The 18,595-nt window shown below is 41.7% G+C and overlaps 1 protein-coding gene across 1 annotated transcript in view; it reads left to right on the forward strand.

The window, feature by feature from the left end:
• Nucleotides 1–3,033: 3,033 nt before the first annotated feature.
• The window catches only part of RYBP (RING1 and YY1 binding protein), a 75,090-nt gene continuing 59,528 nt past the window's right edge, over nt 3,034–18,595 (forward strand). The window contains exons 1-2 of the mRNA XM_072598665.1: nt 3,034–3,280; nt 3,794–3,919. Of these exons, the coding sequence (XP_072454766.1) occupies nt 3,249–3,280; nt 3,794–3,919 (158 nt within the window). The 5' untranslated portion in view covers nt 3,034–3,248. The remainder of the gene's footprint in view (nt 3,281–3,793; nt 3,920–18,595) is intronic.

Consider the following 18,595-nt stretch of genomic DNA (forward strand, 5'->3'; position numbering starts at 1 on the left):
CTTGGGCTCCTGGCATATTGCTCAAGCTGCCTGGACCATCTTTCCTTTCCGTTTTTTTTTTTTTTAAGGGTGTTTTTCCTTTGTCTTGCCTTTGGTGTGAGCTATGTTCTACACAACAATGGTTGCAAGTTGTCCCTTTGGAGTAGAATTTGGTGAACTCTATCCCCCTTCCTAAACTTGAGCTCAATAAATAAAAGGGGTCACTCAATAGATCACTCACTCTCCCTGGCTCATTTTAGGGTTCCTAAGACCGGACAAGCCTCCAAAGCTATAGCGATCTGCTCCCAAACGAAACAGGTGCCTATTACCATGACAGCAAGCACCTCCCCCAGCCCAGTGAAACTAAAAACTAAAAACTACACCATCATTTTATATTCTAGCCTATAGGTTTGGATTTAATTCAACAGACTTTTACTGAACTCCTACTATGTGTAAGCCACAGTACTAGGTCATAGTGATAGAAAGACAAGGAAAAAAAAACCAAGACTGACAAGGTATTTGTGTACCAAAAGTTTCTCAAGGCTAAGTTTAACTAGTATCTACCATTGAAATAAAGGTAAATAAATTATCCATCAACAAGGCCAAGTGCAGCAACGAGTTAACTACTGACCAGGGACTTAAAAAAAAGTCTACCATTACTGAGACACTATAGTTAAAATGAGGTAGTTCTTGTGTGGTGTGGGGACTCTCTGTGAAAACTTCAGGACAATAACATCTTTCCAGGACTGTTCTGGACACAAAATGTTCACAGCACCACTCCCCACCCCCTCCTCCCCACCTTCTATCTGTTTTCCCCTCCTCCTCCTAATCCCTTTGTCCCTCTCTCACTTTTTTTTCTTCTTCTTTGGCATCCTTGGGCAGGAAGGGTCACAACCCTGGTCGTTCTCTGAACTAAAGAGGTTGCTGACCCTTGCTCTAAACAGGGACGGTATTTCTCCGGCTGGGTGCAGGGTGTGCCTAGTTAGAGTACATCATGTGCTGAATAAGCTTATCTTTGACACACTCCCTCCCGCCTCCTTTTATTTCTTCCTTTACCAGCCCCCCTACTTCCTCCTCCCCTACAGCTCCTGCTTCAGATGGATGGATGGGAAGGCTTCCCTCTTGTCCTGATTGGGTTCTCCTTCTACTGAATACCAATTATAATAATAACACCCTGTGCATAAAGGGTCTAATCTCTAAGGAACTCCAGAGGGCACCCAGCAGGCCCGTCCTGGCTTCCCAGTCTTCCAAATCTTTACTTTTCTGGAAGAAAAGTATTGCCTAAAGAAATGCATCACTTAATCTCTTGGCTCCCCTGGAGGAAGGGTATTACCAGGAAGGTAAAGGGTAGTTATATTTCTTTAACACAATTATAATTCTATTTATAATGGATTCTAAACTCCCCCCCCCCCCCCATTAAGGTAGTAGCATCCTTACTTAAATTCAAGGGGATTGGGACAAGCACGGTTTACGTATTAGTGGGTTACAGCATAGGACCTAGAGTGGGAGGGGACTGCCAGATGCCAATCTAATTGTACAGGGCAAGCTTTATGTACGTGATCTTATGCGAACCCCACAATCACCCTGGGTATTATTATCTCCATTTTACAGTCCGGAGGTTGTGCTCAAGGTCACCCAGCTGCACTGGGATTCAAACTCAGGGCCTTGGCCTCCAGATCCTGCGTTCCTTCCATGGCACCCCCATATCAGAGGCAGAACCTGGATCCGAATCTTCCCGACCCCACGGATTCCAGCCAGAAATTTCCCCCTGCCCCTTTACAAAATGATTTGGCTCCAACTGCCCTTAAGGAGAAGCTTTCCCAGAAAACATAAAAGCATCGAAGGGGCGCAGCACAGCACCAGACGGACCCCTGCCCATCGCCCACCCACCAGGATGGTGCAGAAAGTGCCCGGGGAGGGCAGAGCGGGGGATTCCACCAGGCTGAAGTTAGGGGAAGGGAGCGCTGGAGGCCGGCGTGTCTGCCCCGCTCCCCTCCAAACGAGGGCACCCTCGTCCGCCCGGCTGGGCGCAGCCTCGCCTCCCTCCTGCCCGCGGGCGTGCATCCCCTCCGGCCCCGCGGCGGCCGCCGGCCAGGGTGGCCAGCCCGGGCCGCTCCTCCGCCAGGTGCGGGGCCAGGGGCGCACACGCACGGCCCGGCGGGCATGCCCTGCGCTCTGGGGGCAGCGCGGCGTCCACACCCGGGTGGGGGTCCGACCCAGCGTCCCAGGGCCCCCACGCGTGTGCGTGCTCGGACTCGGCGGGGGGTCCCTGACAGCCCACGCCTCAGGAGCCATGCCATGCCGACTCCTTTCTCTCCCTCCCTCCGTCCGTCCTCTCCCCAAGTCTGGCGGAGTCTCGGCTTGCTCCTGCCGGGGCGCTCGAAGCCCCGGCTACGTCCTCTTCCCCACCGCGTCCCCTTGGGCGCCCTGGCTTACACGAGAGTAGGAGGGGGGCCTGGGGTGCACGCGGGGCCGGGAATGCTGAGCTGGGGGGGCGGGGGACACACGCAGACGTCCCCTACACAGATGTACACACAGCTCTGCGTCCGGAGACGCACAGACACGTGCACGGACACATGCACAGACAAACAGACACACACACACACACACACACACACACACACACACACACACACACGGCACCGCAGGAGGGCCAGGCGCCGGTGCAAGCGCACACAACACACACACACACAGCACAGAGGCGGGCTGAACCCTAAGAAACACACACGCACACGCATGCACACACAAGCAAAGGGGCCTGGGCATGCATGCAGACATGCATGCATGCACGCACGCACCCACGAGCCCCCCCCACCACCGCGCACACGTCCGCAGCTCTCTCCCCCCGCCCGCTTCTCCCCCTTCCCTCCGCTCCCCCTCCCCCTCCGTTCGGAGCCTCCCCCTCCCCTCGTCGGAGGAGCCGCGCGCCGCCATTGGTCCGCCGGGCTGGTGACGCGCGGCGCTCGACCCCGCCCCCAGTCAGTCACTCGGCGGAGGCGGCGCTGGCGGGGACTAGTCTCGTCCGGAGACTGGCAGCGGCGGCGGCGGCAGCAGCAGCGGCAGCGGCAGCGGCAGCGGCAGCAGTAGCAGCGGCGGCGGCCGGAGCTCGAGCCCGGGCGGCTTCGGGGGGGGGAGGCGAGGAGGACGGCGGCGGCGAGGACGGCGCAGGCGGCGGTGGCCGCGGCGGAGACGCGGCGGCGGGCGGCGTTTCGTTTCTCCTCAGCGCGGCCCCTGTTGTGCGGAGGGGGGGGCGGGGGGAGAGCCCATCCATGACCATGGGCGACAAGAAGAGCCCGACCAGGTACCTGCTCCCGCCGCTCGGGGCCGGGGCCGGGGGGAGGGGCGGGGGCGCGAGCCGCAGCGGGAGGAGGAGGCGCCCACGACTAGGCCCCGCCGCCGAGCCCGGGCCGTGGCGGCGGCGGCGCGCGCGGTGGGGGGGGCCCGGAGGAGGAGGCGCCGCTAAGATGGACGTCGGCCCGGGGCGGGCGGCGGGAGGCGGTGTCTGCCGGCCTGCCTGCCCGCCCGCCCGCTTGCCTGCGGGGCCGAGCGCCGCCTCCTCCTCGGCCGCAGCCATGGCGGCTCCTCTTCCCCGACCCTCCCAGACAAAGGGAACGGCTTCCCCAGGTGGGGAGGGAGCGAGGCCCGAGGAGGACGCCCGGGAGGGGGTCCCCGCCCTTGTCGGGCCTGGGCCACGCGCCACGAGTGGGCCGGGGAGGAACTTCGGGGGGGGGGCCGCTCCCGTGAATTGGGATTTCTCACCCGCGCGTGTGTTTGTTGTTCTCCCCACCCCTCCCCCTCCCCCCACTCCGCGAAGGCCAAAAAGACAAGCGAAACCTGCGGCCGACGAGGGATTTTGGGATTGTAGCGTGTGCACCTTCAGGAACAGCGCGGAAGCCTTTAAATGCAGCATCTGTGACGTGAGGAAAGGCACCTCCACCAGGTACCCCGCGGCCCCCCGCCCCCGACACACGCACACACACAACGCACACGCACACGCACGCACTTGTTGATCGGTCGTGCCTTTTACCTGTGCCTGACTCATGTTGCTGTCGAGAGCGTGGGGCGCACGCTCGGAGAGTCTGCTTTTTTCGGTTTCCTGTGAACAGAATTTGGACCAATATTGTCATAATTCAGAGTTTCCAATTCTTTTTTTTTTTTATCCCATTTCATAAATTGAGAACCAGCGCAGGGGCCTGAGCCCTTGACTTCACAGACGGAAGCACTTCTTTTCTCCTACACGTCTGTGGGGAGTGAAACGGAATTTTCTTTTTGTCACGGGCGGAACGGTTGGGTGTGTGCCAAGCCCAGGGAGGCTTTACGGGAGGATCCCCGAGCACCCCGCTTGTCGTCCCGTAAAAGCCGCAGCACTTGGAAGGGCTGCGGCCGGAGAGGCAGCTGAATTGGGGCTCTTTAAAGGCTCGGCGTCGGGGCTTGTAAATTGCAACATGGTGAAACTGATCAGGCTGTAAATACTGTCGTGCTGGCTTTGTGCCAGGAGTAGCAGCTCGGAAAGTTCTTGGTGGTGGCATACCCAGTCCTGAACGGTGCCGACCCGGGCTCTGGCGAGCTGGGCTCTCCTAGGTGCAGGTTTTGTGTGTGTGAGAGAAAATTGGGAGAAACTCCTGTGGTTGCTTCGGAGTTTTTTGTTTCCTTCCCTGTTGTCTTTGAACAGAATTTGGTGCAGTGTTATCATAATTTGGAGTTTGAGTTCAAACTGTTGTGGTCCTCATTTGATGCCCAGATGTTTGTGTATATTCTGGGTTGGTACTTGGAGTGGATTGCCAAAAAGTGGGTCGTTTTACCAGGTGTCTGTTTTGTTTGGGTGGTAGTCCAGTGTGACTGTAGTATTTCAAATGCATAGCATTCGGTAACTTGCATGGCTTCATGATTAAAGACTCTTCTTTATGTAGTGCCTGTAATGTTGTGCTTTGATTTTTATACTTGAGGTTAAACATAAGTAGTTGGGCATACTTTTAAGCTTATAACTTAAGACTTAGTTTAGATTTAAGTAGTATACTTGAATAAATAAATCACCTTGAAAAAAGAAAGAAAAGTGGACCACTGAAATTGGTTATTTTAAGAGCTGATTTTCCCTAGTTTTTGGTGGTGTTCATCATAACTTTAGGAATATATTATTCTAGATTGAATTTGCTTTGAGGCGGAGGAATATTTTTTTTCAGTTTCTTAAATGTAGATTTCTGTCAAATGCCATTAAATTTTGTACGTTATTATTATAAGCAATAGCATGTGGATTATTTCTTTACATGTAAAAACCTTTATTGTGGTTTTACTTTGAGGGTTACTGTAAATGATGGGTGTAGTACAACGCAATGACTGGGAAACTCTTGAACTTTTTAAAAAATAGATTATTATTGTATTGAAACTTAAACCAATTAGTTTACATCTGATTTATTGGTGAATGAAAATATCTCGTAATCAAGCACATTTTATTGTATTTTATGTTTGGATAAAATTTGAATGTCAGCTTTTTATCCCCCAAAGTCACAAATCATGACAGTACAAATTCTGGTTATCTGTATTTTTTGCCAACCTTGTGTGTACTTAAAATGCTTGTTGAATTGAGTAATTTAATGCTCGGTCTGTTCAGACAGTAAATCTTTAAGGGATCATAATGAAGAATTTGAGTTTTGTAGTGTGAACTTTAGAATAATGTCAAATGTTTAGTAGCATTTGTGTCTACACAAATTTAATTTGATAGCATACTATATAGTGTTGGTATTTTTATATAATTTCAATAATAAACCATTTGAGTTAATCCGAAGTCTCTTTCAAGTCATGGCATTATTATGTGATTTGTGATGTAACTACCCTGGTTCTAGTCAGGCTTATTGCCTGCCCACCCAGTGGTGGTGTTTTCAGGTCAGAATTATTCCTTGTTTTTGAGGTTAGAGCTACTCTAGAAATTATAGTTAATTGGAATGCAGATAGTATTTTGATAGTATTGTAAAGGCTATGTGGAAGGGGCACGTTTTACTGGATTTCAGTCACCAAGTGCAGCGTTTTAATGCTTGCTTATTTTCTTGGTGATGGTGGTGGTGGTTGTGTTTGTTCCTTTTCTACCTTCTTTCCTTGTTATTTTTAGGGACTTAGGATGATGTACGAGCACCACAGTTGGTAGTTGATGTACTATTTTCCTTGTTTGTTGCTGTTGCCTGAATGGTTGAAAAAGAAATGTGTAGAGCACTCCATTTAAAATCCTCATAATGTCTATTGGTTTTGTTAGTTACGTAGGTTTTATAGAAATTGGTTGAATTTTATTCTGCATTTTACATATGGACACCTGAGAAGTTGTATTCCCAAAAGGCACTTTAGAATTCATTAAGCACCTACTATGTACCAGGCACTGTGTTAAGCACTGGGGATACAAAAACTGGCAAAAAACAGCAGTCTCTGTTCTGAACCAGTTCCCAGTCTAGTTTTTGAAACTAGGAAAGTTGTAAGTTATAGTTAGGATACCTTTTGGAGAGAATGAGGATACATTCATTGCTTTGACTTGAAAATTAGAAAGATAGCCTTGAAGGAATGCTGTCTCTGGCCATACAGAATTGATTTCCACAAAATGGGGTTGACTCAATCTTTACAAATTTTTAAATGATATATCCTGTTTACCAGCCATCCATTTTTACCTCTGGAGTGAGACAGGTGATTTGACCTGAAGTTTGAATTAACTTTTTTTTTTTTAAATTATTAAGAGCACTAACAGAATGAAGAGGGGATTGAAGAGTAGGAAAGATCTGTTTGTAAAAGAAAGAATCATACCCTGGCAGGTAATGTAAGGAAGTGAGAGCAAGGAAAAAATCAACAGGCATCTGTCAGTCACCTAGAACCTTTTCTTTTTTAGTTATGTAGAACCTGGCATGCTACTGCATGTTACAACCACATGTGTAAGCTCCGATTGGGGTTTTTGAGGTAAACAAAAAGGGCATTAATGGGATATGGCTTTCCTCAATGTTAGCCCAGGACCTACAGGGTGACCCAACTTTGCTGTACTTTTAAGTTAAGTTTTTGATAACTTTGAACCGTAGGAACACTTTTGAGACACCCCATGTTTCCTGGTTTGCTTTCCTAGATACAAGGAAAATACTACTTAAAAAAATAGAACAATGCCTCTCCCCTAACTGATGTATTTATTTAGTCTATTTGGTTAATAATTTACCCTGACTCTAATGAGTTGATGTTATCCAGTTTTGTGAGTAATTGTGAACTAAATAATATTGAGTTCTGATCTCCTTTTATGGATGCCAGTGTTATGTTCCTATTGAGAATATGGATAGAAATGCTGTGACAGCTATCACTCAGTGCTATTCTTTTTATTAAAGAAGCAGGCTCTTGTGCCTAGACTATTCACATTATAAAAACCTTCAATCCAAAGGCTTATTTGAGTAATTAACGCATTACAAGCTTTCATGACAATATTGTTTAAATTTTTAACTTTAATGTTGTGACATTCTATCTTTGTCAGTTAAATGGTCTTATAGCTTTATTAGTTGAATTAAGAAAAGTACTCACTTATAAAGGCAATATAACCCATAGATTTCTTCAGGCCTTAAAATATAATCAACTATAATTCTAAACATAGTAAAAAAAAAAACCTTTTATTTCTGTGGAAACCAGGACAACGCTATATTGTAGGGACAGGACATTTTTTTAAAAAATCACAAATATCTCTCCCTTTATTTTCTTGGGTGCTCCTTTTCTGGATCAGTAGCTTAGATCTGCCTTTGGACCTTTTGTTTTAAAACAGGTTGGAACCATCCTTAGAAAATCAGAATACTCATAAGTTAGAATCAGATATCTTCATACAGTTTCAAACACAAATTACAGTGTCATTTTGTTGTTTCTCAGGAGCTTTAATGTATGCTGTGTATGAGTGCATGTATGCATGTGTGTGTATACACCGCACATACATATATATTCCTGTGAGAAAGGTATAAACCAGTTGATTTAATAAGTTGTGGGAGTCAAAACTTATGAAAGTTTGTAGAAAACCCACTTTGCTGCTTTTTCCTTATAAATTAAACAGATTTACATATTCCTAGAAAATCTATTCTCCATACAGAAGATTTTAAAGCCCATGGGAGTAGTTAGTGTTTAAAGCCTAATTCTTAAAACTGTTAATGGTGGTTCATTTCCTACATCTTCACTTAGAAGTATATTACAATTTTATTTCACAATTGTCATTTTAACCTTTGGCAATTATGACTGATTGTATTGTTTACTAACCTGAGGTAAATTTAATAGTAACTTCAAACATGTACGGTGACAAATTTTCAGAATTTATGAGATAAATCAAAGTAATCTTTTCTTCATTGACAATGTGATGAACTTACACCATGTGGGGTTACTGTCTAATTTTTTTCACAAATACTTAGCCACATGAGTGGAGAGTCTGACGTAAATCCATTGCCACTGTACAAAAAGGAACTCAAAAGCCAACAATACTTAAAGGATCTATGGTTTCATCAATCTTGGAGGACCTACACAGACCTGAAATCCTGGTGCATCTTGGTGCATGATCTTTTGAATGTCCACATAAAGGGCCCCCAAAAGTCATCAGTCTGCTACCAGCCAACCAAGTGATAAGACTGAATACTTATCTAGGCTGGTCCTCAGGACAAGTTGCCTTATATTTGGTAGGGACTGGTCAAGAGTTTGTGTTCTTCTGGACTGGCCTTCACAACCTGCTAGTGTCACCATACCTTCATGCCATAATGAGGTATCAGAGTAGGACTTCAGTGGAGGGGTCTTTAAAGTAATTCATACTTTTTTGGGGGGAAAAGTATATTTTACCAGTATCAGCTTATTTGTTGAAATCTAAAATTTATCCAACTGCCATGTATTCACAGAATTTGAGTTGTAGGGATCTTAGCATCCATCTCATCCAGTCTACATGAAAGGAATCCTTACTATAACATTCTCGAAAAGTGATCTTTTGGTTTCTGCTTGAGGATCTTTGGCAGACTTTTTATTAGATCTGTTCATCTTTAAATGTAAGTTGTAGTGTTGTCATAAAGGAAATACTTTTGGTTTTTAATAAGAAAATAAATTTTGGGATCTTTAAAACTGTTGATTAATTTGTTGTTGCCACCAAATAAGAATGAGTATTTTATCCCTAAAGGAAGCTTTATTTCCCCCAAAAGAAAATTGGCCAAATATTGTATGATGGGACGTCTCTAGAGTACACAATTCAGACTTTGTTTTTTTGTAAACTATAGATTCTTTTCTAAAGCATTATTTGATCTGATTCTGAAGCATTATTAGGGTTGGTTTTTCCTCTTCAAATTACCTTATTTACTTAGGTACACATTAAGTATCTCTCTAGTAGAATGTAAACTTATAGGACAGGGTCTATTTCCTTTTGCATTAAAGGTGTTATTGACTCTATTTAAAAAATCCGCCTAAAATGTTTTGGCCCTCCCTTTGTATCATAGAAGTCTGAATTTTTTCTTTTTATGAGGTGTACACAATACCTTATTGTAAAATTTGGATTAAGCATTTGGTCATAGGCTCTGTGTCATCAGCAACTTCCATAAAGCTCCCCCAAAATTCCCATTTAATTTTTTAGGCGAATCTGAGATGGGAAAAATCGCGATGTGGAAGGGGATAACTGTGATTTATTTCAGTTCAACTATTTAATAATGTCAGCTAGAGGAATATTCTTCAGTTGAAAATGCTTTGCTTATGAATTTAAGTTTCTGGTACATGAAATGCTGTGACAATCAAGAAGCTTGAAGTGGGGAGAAGAATGTTCTGATTCTTACTTTGTAAATCTTGTATCTGCCTGTCTTTCTGGATGGGAGGGAAGGATGAAGCCTGTGTGCTTGTATAGCCCTTTTTGCATATGGACCTTTTTCCTTCTTGTTGAGACCTACACAGACCTGGGAAAACCCTCGCTGCTGAAAAATGAACTGAAAAGGGAGGCTTTAAAATTTTTTTTTTCTAGCAAAAGCCTCTTCAGCAAACTGAATTTTTGGAGCAATCCAAAGCTTTAGTTCTAGGCCTCATGCATTTGTTTCATTGTTCTCTGGATATTATAGGATACTGGAGAATGGTATAGGAGATCTGCTACTGTTCTGCCTTGGTTGACTTACATCTAATTTTAGAGAATTACCCAGGGATACAAGCAATGAGGTGACTTGCCCAAGATCTCATAGCCAGTATGGCAAAGGAGGCATTTGAGCCTGAAGCCAGCCAGTTCTGTCAATTCCATAGTACATCTGTGATGAAAAGCATGGATTATGAGAGAGAATTTTAGAAGCAAAATACACCGCAATTTGTATTTCAGACTTATTGAGGATGCTACCTAATAAGTTTCATGATTTTTCTTTTCCTTTTCAAGTTTTCTTTTTATCATACTGTTTTTTATTCAGTGCTGTTTTGTCCAAGCAATCTTGTCAAATCTACAAATGTCTTGTTCTGTTCTTTTCTAGATTTTTTTATGTATCTTTTCCTTAACCCTCGTTAAATGCATATTTTGCTCTGTAGAAACTCTTTGTGAATTAGGAAAGATTGGAAGTTTGGGGGGAAAAAACCCACCATTTTCTTTACTCACACAAAAGTAGCTAGAATGATGTTTGTGATCTAATCTCTCCTAGTCTGTCTTTTCCACCCAGTGGATGTACTTGCCTCTATATCCAGTCTCCAGGGTCTACTGTATGCAAGCACTATGTTAGGTGCTAGGTATTCAGAGGCAAAAATAAACAGTTGTCAGTTTCCTCAAGGTTACCTTCCAAGGATGGTGGTGGTGGGGTAAGAATATATCACATACTTACATCAGTATAATCAAGGACTTAGGAATTGGGATAGAACCTATGATTTTGCTGATAGAAGGAACTCCTGGGGGAGGAAGTTCCTTATACCAATTTAGCTTGGCACCTTTTCTGCTTTAGAGCATTGAGAAGTGGTGACTTGCCTAGGGAAAAGCATCAGAGATGGAAATTGATGGCTTTGAGGACAGTTCTCTGTCCACTTCTTTTTGAAGGAGTATATATATATATATATATATATATATATATATAGTACGCCAGGTTCTTCTATCCTTCACTAGCTCACAAGTTCATGTTCGTTGTTTCTATGACACGATAAGAGCAAGAATCAAAAAAGCACAAAAAGAGGCAAGGAGAAAGGCATTCCCAGCTTTGGGGAAGACTTGTGAAAGAGTGAAGATGGGAAAAGACATGTTAAAGTAGGGAACAATTAATCCGTTCTGACTGAAGCGTTGAATTGCATGGAAAGGGAATGATGAAAAATAAAGTTGGAATGATGGGTGGGTTGGGGTCAGATTGTAGATGGCTTTAAATATCAGGTTAAAGAGTTAAATACCTTTATCACAGAAATTTAAAGAGTAGCTGAAAGTTTTGGAATATGGAAATTTTTGAACATTGGATATGGTTAGTTATTTTTGGCAGTAGTGTGAAGCCTGTATTGAAGTGGGGAGGAGCCCAGAAGAAGGGGTATCCAATTTGGAGGTCGTTATAAAGCCTGAATTAGGGTGATAAACATTCAAGTTTTTAAGTGGTTTGGACAAGAGTGATTCTGAACTTGGGTAACAGAAATAGGTAAATTGGGAGGAGAGAGAGATTCAGAAAGGAAAATGAATGCAGTGTTGAACATAGTGAATTTAAATGGAGATGCTTTAAATTTTATAAAGAACTTTAATACATATTCTTTGATTCTCAAAACAGTCTTTTGAAGTAAGTTACCTATTGGTATTACGTGCATTTTAAAGATGAGAAAACTCAGGCTATTAGTTTTGAGTCCTGGTCTCCACTTACTAATGTTCTTTCTACTACAACAGGCCCTGCTTTATAAATTTAGGAGTTTTATTTACTTTTTCCCATCTCTATGTTTTATTTACATTTATTTACTGATAACTGAATGCATGAGAGAAAAGGATGGAGGAGAGAAGGTGGAGGAGACCTCCAGGAAGGGAGACTTGGATAACTAGATAGGTGATGTTTCCATTGAAGCAGCAATCAGACAGGTAGAAGGAGAACAGGAAAGAACCATGTAATGTCATATAATTTAAGGATGTGCAGGTGATTAGAAGGAGGGTAGTCAGCAGCCTTGAACTACAGAAAGATTGAGGACAGAGAAATGACATGAGTATAGAAATTAAGGGATCAATTTTGGGTGATGTCTACTAAGGTAAGAATTTCCCCCCCTCCCATTTGGTGATTAAGGAAGGGTTAGGTAGGCCATGGGAATTGAGGCATTTGAGGTGTTGAAGACCTGGGAGGCCAGGACATTGAAAAAGATGACATGAAAATTGAATTTTCCAAGTAAGAGTGTAGAATGCCTCAGGTAGAAAGGTATACCCTGAGCTCATGGGGCTGAACTTGAGAAAGGAGGAAGAATGACTGGTTGGAGGCCATGATTTCTATAAAGATCTTGATAAAAATGTTACGAATTAGAAGAGCTTGTGGAGTGATTTTTATCAGAGGAAGGTTCTGGATGTTGTGTAGAAAAGAATATACCATGCCCATATCATACCTTGAACTGTGAGGGATTCTTTACCATCCTCAGCTCTGAGCTTGAGCCAATTTCTCTACCCTTGTGGTACTGTGATCTTTTACCTCTTTGGTGGGAGAGGAGGAGCCAGCTTTGTCATCATTTCTTTGCGTTGTTTGGATTTGCGTTCTTCACATTTGCCCAGTTGTAGTTATTGTCTGTGTTGTCTTCTTGTAGCTGCTTATTTCACTCTTCATCAGTTTATTTTTGGTATGGTTTTTTGAATTAATCATTTTCATAATTTCCCATAGTGCTATAGTAAATTACTGTAGCGCACATAGATGGCACAGTGGTTAGAATACCAGACCTGGAGTCAGAAAGACCTGAATTCAAATCTGCTTTTAGACATTTATTAGCTGTGTGATACGGGCAGGTCACTTAACCCTTTGTCTCAGTTTACTGATCTGTAAAATGAGCTGGAGAAAGAAATGGCAAACCATTCCAGTATCTTTGCCAAGAAAACCCAAATGGGGTCATGAAGAATCAGACACAACTGAACAACAACAAATACTCTATCAACAAGCATTTTAAAAATGCTTACTATGTGGCAGGTACTGTGCTAAGCGCTTGGAGATAAGACTCACAATTTGTTGCACATCCTAGTCACTTTCTGAGCATAAATTGAAATTGCCTTCCAAAATAATTTGGGCCATTTCACAGGTTTGCTTGTCTTTCTTTGCATTGACTATTGTCTTTTAACTTATAAATGTTTGGTTGTATGTATAGTCTGGTTCTTTTAGCATTTCATTTGGTCTTTTAGGTTTTGTGTGGCTTGGTTGTAACATTTCTTCTACCCAGGATTATAAAAAAGTTTGTGAGAATTACTAGTGTTTGATAATATGGTGTCTCCTTCGCCCCCCTTTTTATTTGCTGGCATGTTTTCACTTTAGGCACTCTGAGATCTGCTAAAATACTTAGAATCTTAACATAAATCATAAAACCAGGCAATGCTGAGCCCTATACTTAAAACAAACAAAACAAAAAAGCCCCAAAACCCAAACAAACAATCAAACAAGAAAATCTAGACTTTTCATTGTTTACTTTGACCTTGTTTGGACCTCATTGAGAAATTTGTTTTTCTGAAAGAAAGCCATATCCCCCACTTCAGTCTGGTTAGCATACTAATTTTATATATTAATACTTGAAATAAACTTGACAGAAATTTCATACTGCTATTTTCACATGTTATGAACAAATGATATTTAGAGATCTTTAGACTTGGCATCTTGGGAATTATCTGAATAAGATTGCCTATTTCAGGTGAATATGGCAAGAATATTTTCTTAACGTTAGCTTAATTGGTAAATATTTTAGGGTACATGTAACTTCGGATTTTGGCAATGCAGGGAATCATTTTAACAACTTAATATACTAATTCTTTAAGATATAAACCAAATAGTTTTATTTTAATAGTAATTTTATTGTCTTCTAGTGCCAAAATAGACGTATTAGTTAAATATGAAAAGTATTTTTCCAGGTCTCATTTTGCATTTAAAGTTATATCTTACACAGTTTATGATAAAAGATGAAATATTTCAGTTTGTAGAAGGTGTTGGATCATACTAGGGTTTATAACTAATTTTTTTTCCAATTTATGGGAAGTTACAGTGGTTAAGAGTCTGAAACATGTTGTTGTTTTATTGAACCAATAACCTATCGTAATGGATGGAAGTTAGAGAGGACCACATTTTGGCCCTAAAACTGAAAATGCAAAAGTATGCAAAAGTAGAATTAGTTCCCTCAATATAAGTGATTCCCTCCCCTTCTCCCCACATCCTTGAAAGTATTCTAGGAGAGGCAGAATGAATACTTACTTATGATTGGATTAGATGATCTGCCGTGACTTACAACTTAAGAGTAGCAGTACTTGAACTTTTTGGTCTCAAGACCCCTTTATGTTTTTTGAAAATGATTGAGGACCCTACCCTAAAAGATTTATTGTTTGTGGATTGTTGATGTTTACCATATTTGGGCAGCTGGGTGGCCCAGTGGATGGAGGACCAGGCCTTGGAGTCAGGAAATCCTGAGTTCAAATGCGACCTCAAATACTAGCTGTGGGACCCCAGGCAAGTCACCTGACGTTGTTGACTCCTTTTCCTCATCTGTAAAATGAACTGGAGAAGGAATGGGAAATCTGCTCCAGTATCTCTACCAAGAAAACCCCAAATGGGGTCCCGAAAACTCGAATATGACTGAAAACATGACTAAACAGAACAAGAGTATAGTGAAAATAGTTTTGACCTCAGGCCCCCCTCCTTCGCCAAGAGTCCTCACACCGCTTCTGATTTGTCATATTATTGAATTAAGTTAGTGCTTGTGCTGGAAGGGTGCCCAGGTCACACCTTTTCTCCTAGAGATAAGAGCTAAGTGAAATGACTTAACCTTTGTCTCTGTGTGCTCTCCTTTAAAGTGAGAATGATAATAGTCCTTGCTTCCTGGCCTGTGGGAAAGTTGAGATAATGTAAAGTGTTTTGCTATTTGAATGTTAGTGATAGCCCTTTACCTTATTGAATTTACATTTTGGGCCTATAGTTTTAAAACAATGTTTAGTCTCCCCTTACATTAGAACATAATAAGAATAAAAAAGACATTTTTGGTTAGACAAAATGGTACCTAAATGTTTTACATTTATATTCTTCAGTTTCTGTGTTTTTCTACTCATGTTGTTAATCTAAGGGAGAAACCCAGTGTTTAAAGACTCAGGGCCTAGGATGTTAAATGCTGTTCCATCAACTATACTCCTGAATTATTCCTATAATCAGATGACCTATAACTTAAAAGTTAATAAAGCAATACAGGAATATAGATACTGGGTGATTTATTTTGCTTATAGTTGTCCCTATTTAATAACTATGCGTGATTTTTAAAAACTTGTTTGTTAGCATCAGCATCAAATACTGAGGATATATTCACTATTGCATCTCTTAGGTAGAGCAGTATATTTGATAACTACCTAATTGGTCTGGATCAGATGGATTTTAAGTGCTTTCTTAACTAAGTGTTGGATTAACCCGAAAAATACTTACACAGTTTTTTAAAAGCATATTTAATACTACAATGAAAATAAAAGAGAATCGGAACAATGTCCCAAGCAGAATGGGCTTACCCCAGAAGGTGTCTCAGTGAGTTCCTCTTCTCTCTTTGGAAGTTTTCTAGCAGACTGAATAGACTAGATCGTCTCTGCCATCCCTTTCAGCTCATATTTTTTTAAAATTCAGTATATTTTTTCAGTCAACAAAAATCCACCTTTCTTTCCCACTCTAGATACCCCCCCCTTCCAATTGAGAATGAAAGAAAAATAAATCCACCTTTATAAATATGTATTATCAAGTAAAATTTCTGTATTGGCCATATACTTCCTGCACTCTTAAACCTATAACCTATCCATTAGAAAGTAGATGATAAACCTGTTTCAGTAGGAGTCTTCTGGAATGATAGTTGGTCATTATGCTGATAAGTCCCTAATTCTTTCGAAACTTTGTACCATATGGCTGTCATTATATAATCTCCTGGTTCTGTTCACTTTACTCTGCATTGTTTTATGTAAGTCCAGGTTTCTCTGAAACTGTCTCCTTCATCATTTCTTCCATCGCATTATATATCATAACTTGTTCACCTATTCCTCAATTTAGGTACCCTCCCTCAGGTTTCCAATCTTTGTCACTTCAAAAAGAGTTACAAATATTTTTTGTACATCCTACTCGGTTTTGCTTAAAACTAATCCCTTTCTTAATCTACCGTCCCTCTAATTCAGACCTGCACAATTTGCAGCCCAAAGGATTTTGGGTGACCTGAGAAAAATGTAGAGGAAAACAAACATCCTCTATATTTTTTGCTGGCTGCCCAAAATTTGAGAGGCTGTCTCTCAGTAGAGAGAACTGTTCAACTTGGCCCTAGAGAGGGCAGAACTAGAAGCAATGGGTTGACACTGTGGAAAAGGCAAATTTAAGCTTGGCATAAGGAAAAACTAATGTTGATAGCTATCCAAAAATAGAATTGCTCACTTAGTTAAGTAGTGGGTTTTGCCTCCCTAGAGGTCTTTTCTTTGCTTTTTGAGAGGGCAGGGGACAGTGGAGTGTCTTGTCACTGGGACTTTGCTGAGCTTCTCAGCTGTGATAGTTTTCTAAACAAGAGGAACCTCCCTCAACTAGTGAATAGCTTTGGAAATCGGCTTTTGCTGCAAACTTGATAAATTTTTAAAAATGAATTCAACCTAAAATTACAAGGCAAAATAGCACTTATGTGAAGCTTATAACTTAGGTAAAGTCAGTTCTGTGACAAATAAAGTTGTGGGAATCATGAAACTGCATTATATACCTGCTGAGCTATCGAAAATTAAAGAAGACACAAGATCTCCATTCTCACACAGGTTTACAGTTGATGGTTTTTCCAGCTCCACCTACAGTTCTAGCAGTTTTCCAGAGCTTGATGCAAGGGCAAAAGAAAGATCCATATTTCAAAATTAACTTAGCTGTGCAGTTGAAGAGCTTCCACTTAATATTCAATTGGAAGTGATTCATCTGCAATGTAATGACATGATAAAAGGCAACTACTAAGAGAGGAATCTAATAGAATTCTACAAATGCCTTTGAAGTGATGTATTTACTCAATTAAAATCACGTGCTCATGGATTGATACCAGTGTGTGATAATAGTACCTATTTGCGTGAAAGACATTTTCAAAGATGAAATACATATCCTTATAAATTAGTATTAACATGAACCTTTGCAATCAATTTTGAAGATTGGGAACACTTATTTTGTATCTCAATTAAGTGAAATGTTGTCTGTTCCTTCCAAAAAGTTCTGTTCTGTGTATTCTAGTGTCACAGTGACATGCTCCATTATTATTGTTGTAGTTTGAATTTCATCAGTAAAGAGTTTGTGGAAGTTGTTTTTTTCTCTCCTGTTACATGCAGTGCCTATGTAACATTCTCAATTTTGCAAGGAATTCCAAGGTAAGTGACTTGTCCAGGGGTCATACAGCTAGTAAGTGTCAAGTGTCTGAGGCTGGATTTGAACTCATGTCCTTCTGACTCCAGTGCTCTATCTACTCTTTTCTTAAATGATTCCAAATTATTTAATTTTTTTTCCCATTATTTTCAGAAAGCCTAAATCCTAAATTTTTTTTTAATTTTGGATTCAATTTTGTTCCTCTTACCTTCCATAACTGAGGAAAGCAAGGAAAACAAAACCCCTGTTAAAACATGTATCAGTCAAGCAAAACATCCATATATTAGCTCTGTCAAAACAAAAAAGTCTCAAAGTGTCCTAGAGTCTTATCACCTCTATATTAAGAGGTAGACAATATGATTCATCTTGAGTTCTACGGAATTAAGATTAATTTTTTAAAAATTATGCATTCCAAATTCTCTGTCACACATTTAGAAGGCAAGCAATATAACAGTAATACGTCAGATCATATAAAACATACTTCCTAAGTCTTTAAAAGTTTTTTATCTTTATAGTATTGCAATTATTGTATAGATCGGGTAGGGAGCCTGTGTCCTTGAGGCCGTTCCCCACCCCTGGTATATTGTTCTCCTGGTTCTGCTCTCCTCACTTCACTTCATACAAGTCTTCCCAGGTTTCTTTGAAACCATCCCTGTTCATCAAACTGCACAACAGTATTTCATTGCATTCATAGAGAGACTTGTGTTATACAGATTGACCTTTACAAAGTATTCTGAAAGAAATCTGGTATTCTAAAGCAACTGTCTCTGGCCTCCCACCTCCCCCACCAAAAACACCTTCTAGATGAAAGCGGAAGAATGGATTGTGAAGAGACTGCCCCCTCCCAGCCCATCTGCCTTTCATCTGCCCCTGTTGGGGTGCTGTATGTCTGTCCCTTGCTCTCACTGTTTGTCTGTTGGTTGCCCTGTCTGACTTCCCTGTCAACTTCTCTAGGTTCTGGCCAGGCCCCTAAGTGTCTCCTTCAATTGATTCTGTCCCCACTCCCCACATGTCCTTAAACCATGTGCCAGTTCCCTTCCTCTGCTGGCATGCAGTAGTCTCCTTGGCTTCCTCTTCTCTTCTTCATCTTAGGGCAAATGCACGTTATATTGCTTTACTCTTTTGCTGCTACA

This window comes from Notamacropus eugenii, chromosome 3, assembly GCF_028372415.1.
Source record: "Notamacropus eugenii isolate mMacEug1 chromosome 3, mMacEug1.pri_v2, whole genome shotgun sequence".
Lineage (NCBI taxonomy): Eukaryota > Metazoa > Chordata > Mammalia > Diprotodontia > Macropodidae > Notamacropus > Notamacropus eugenii.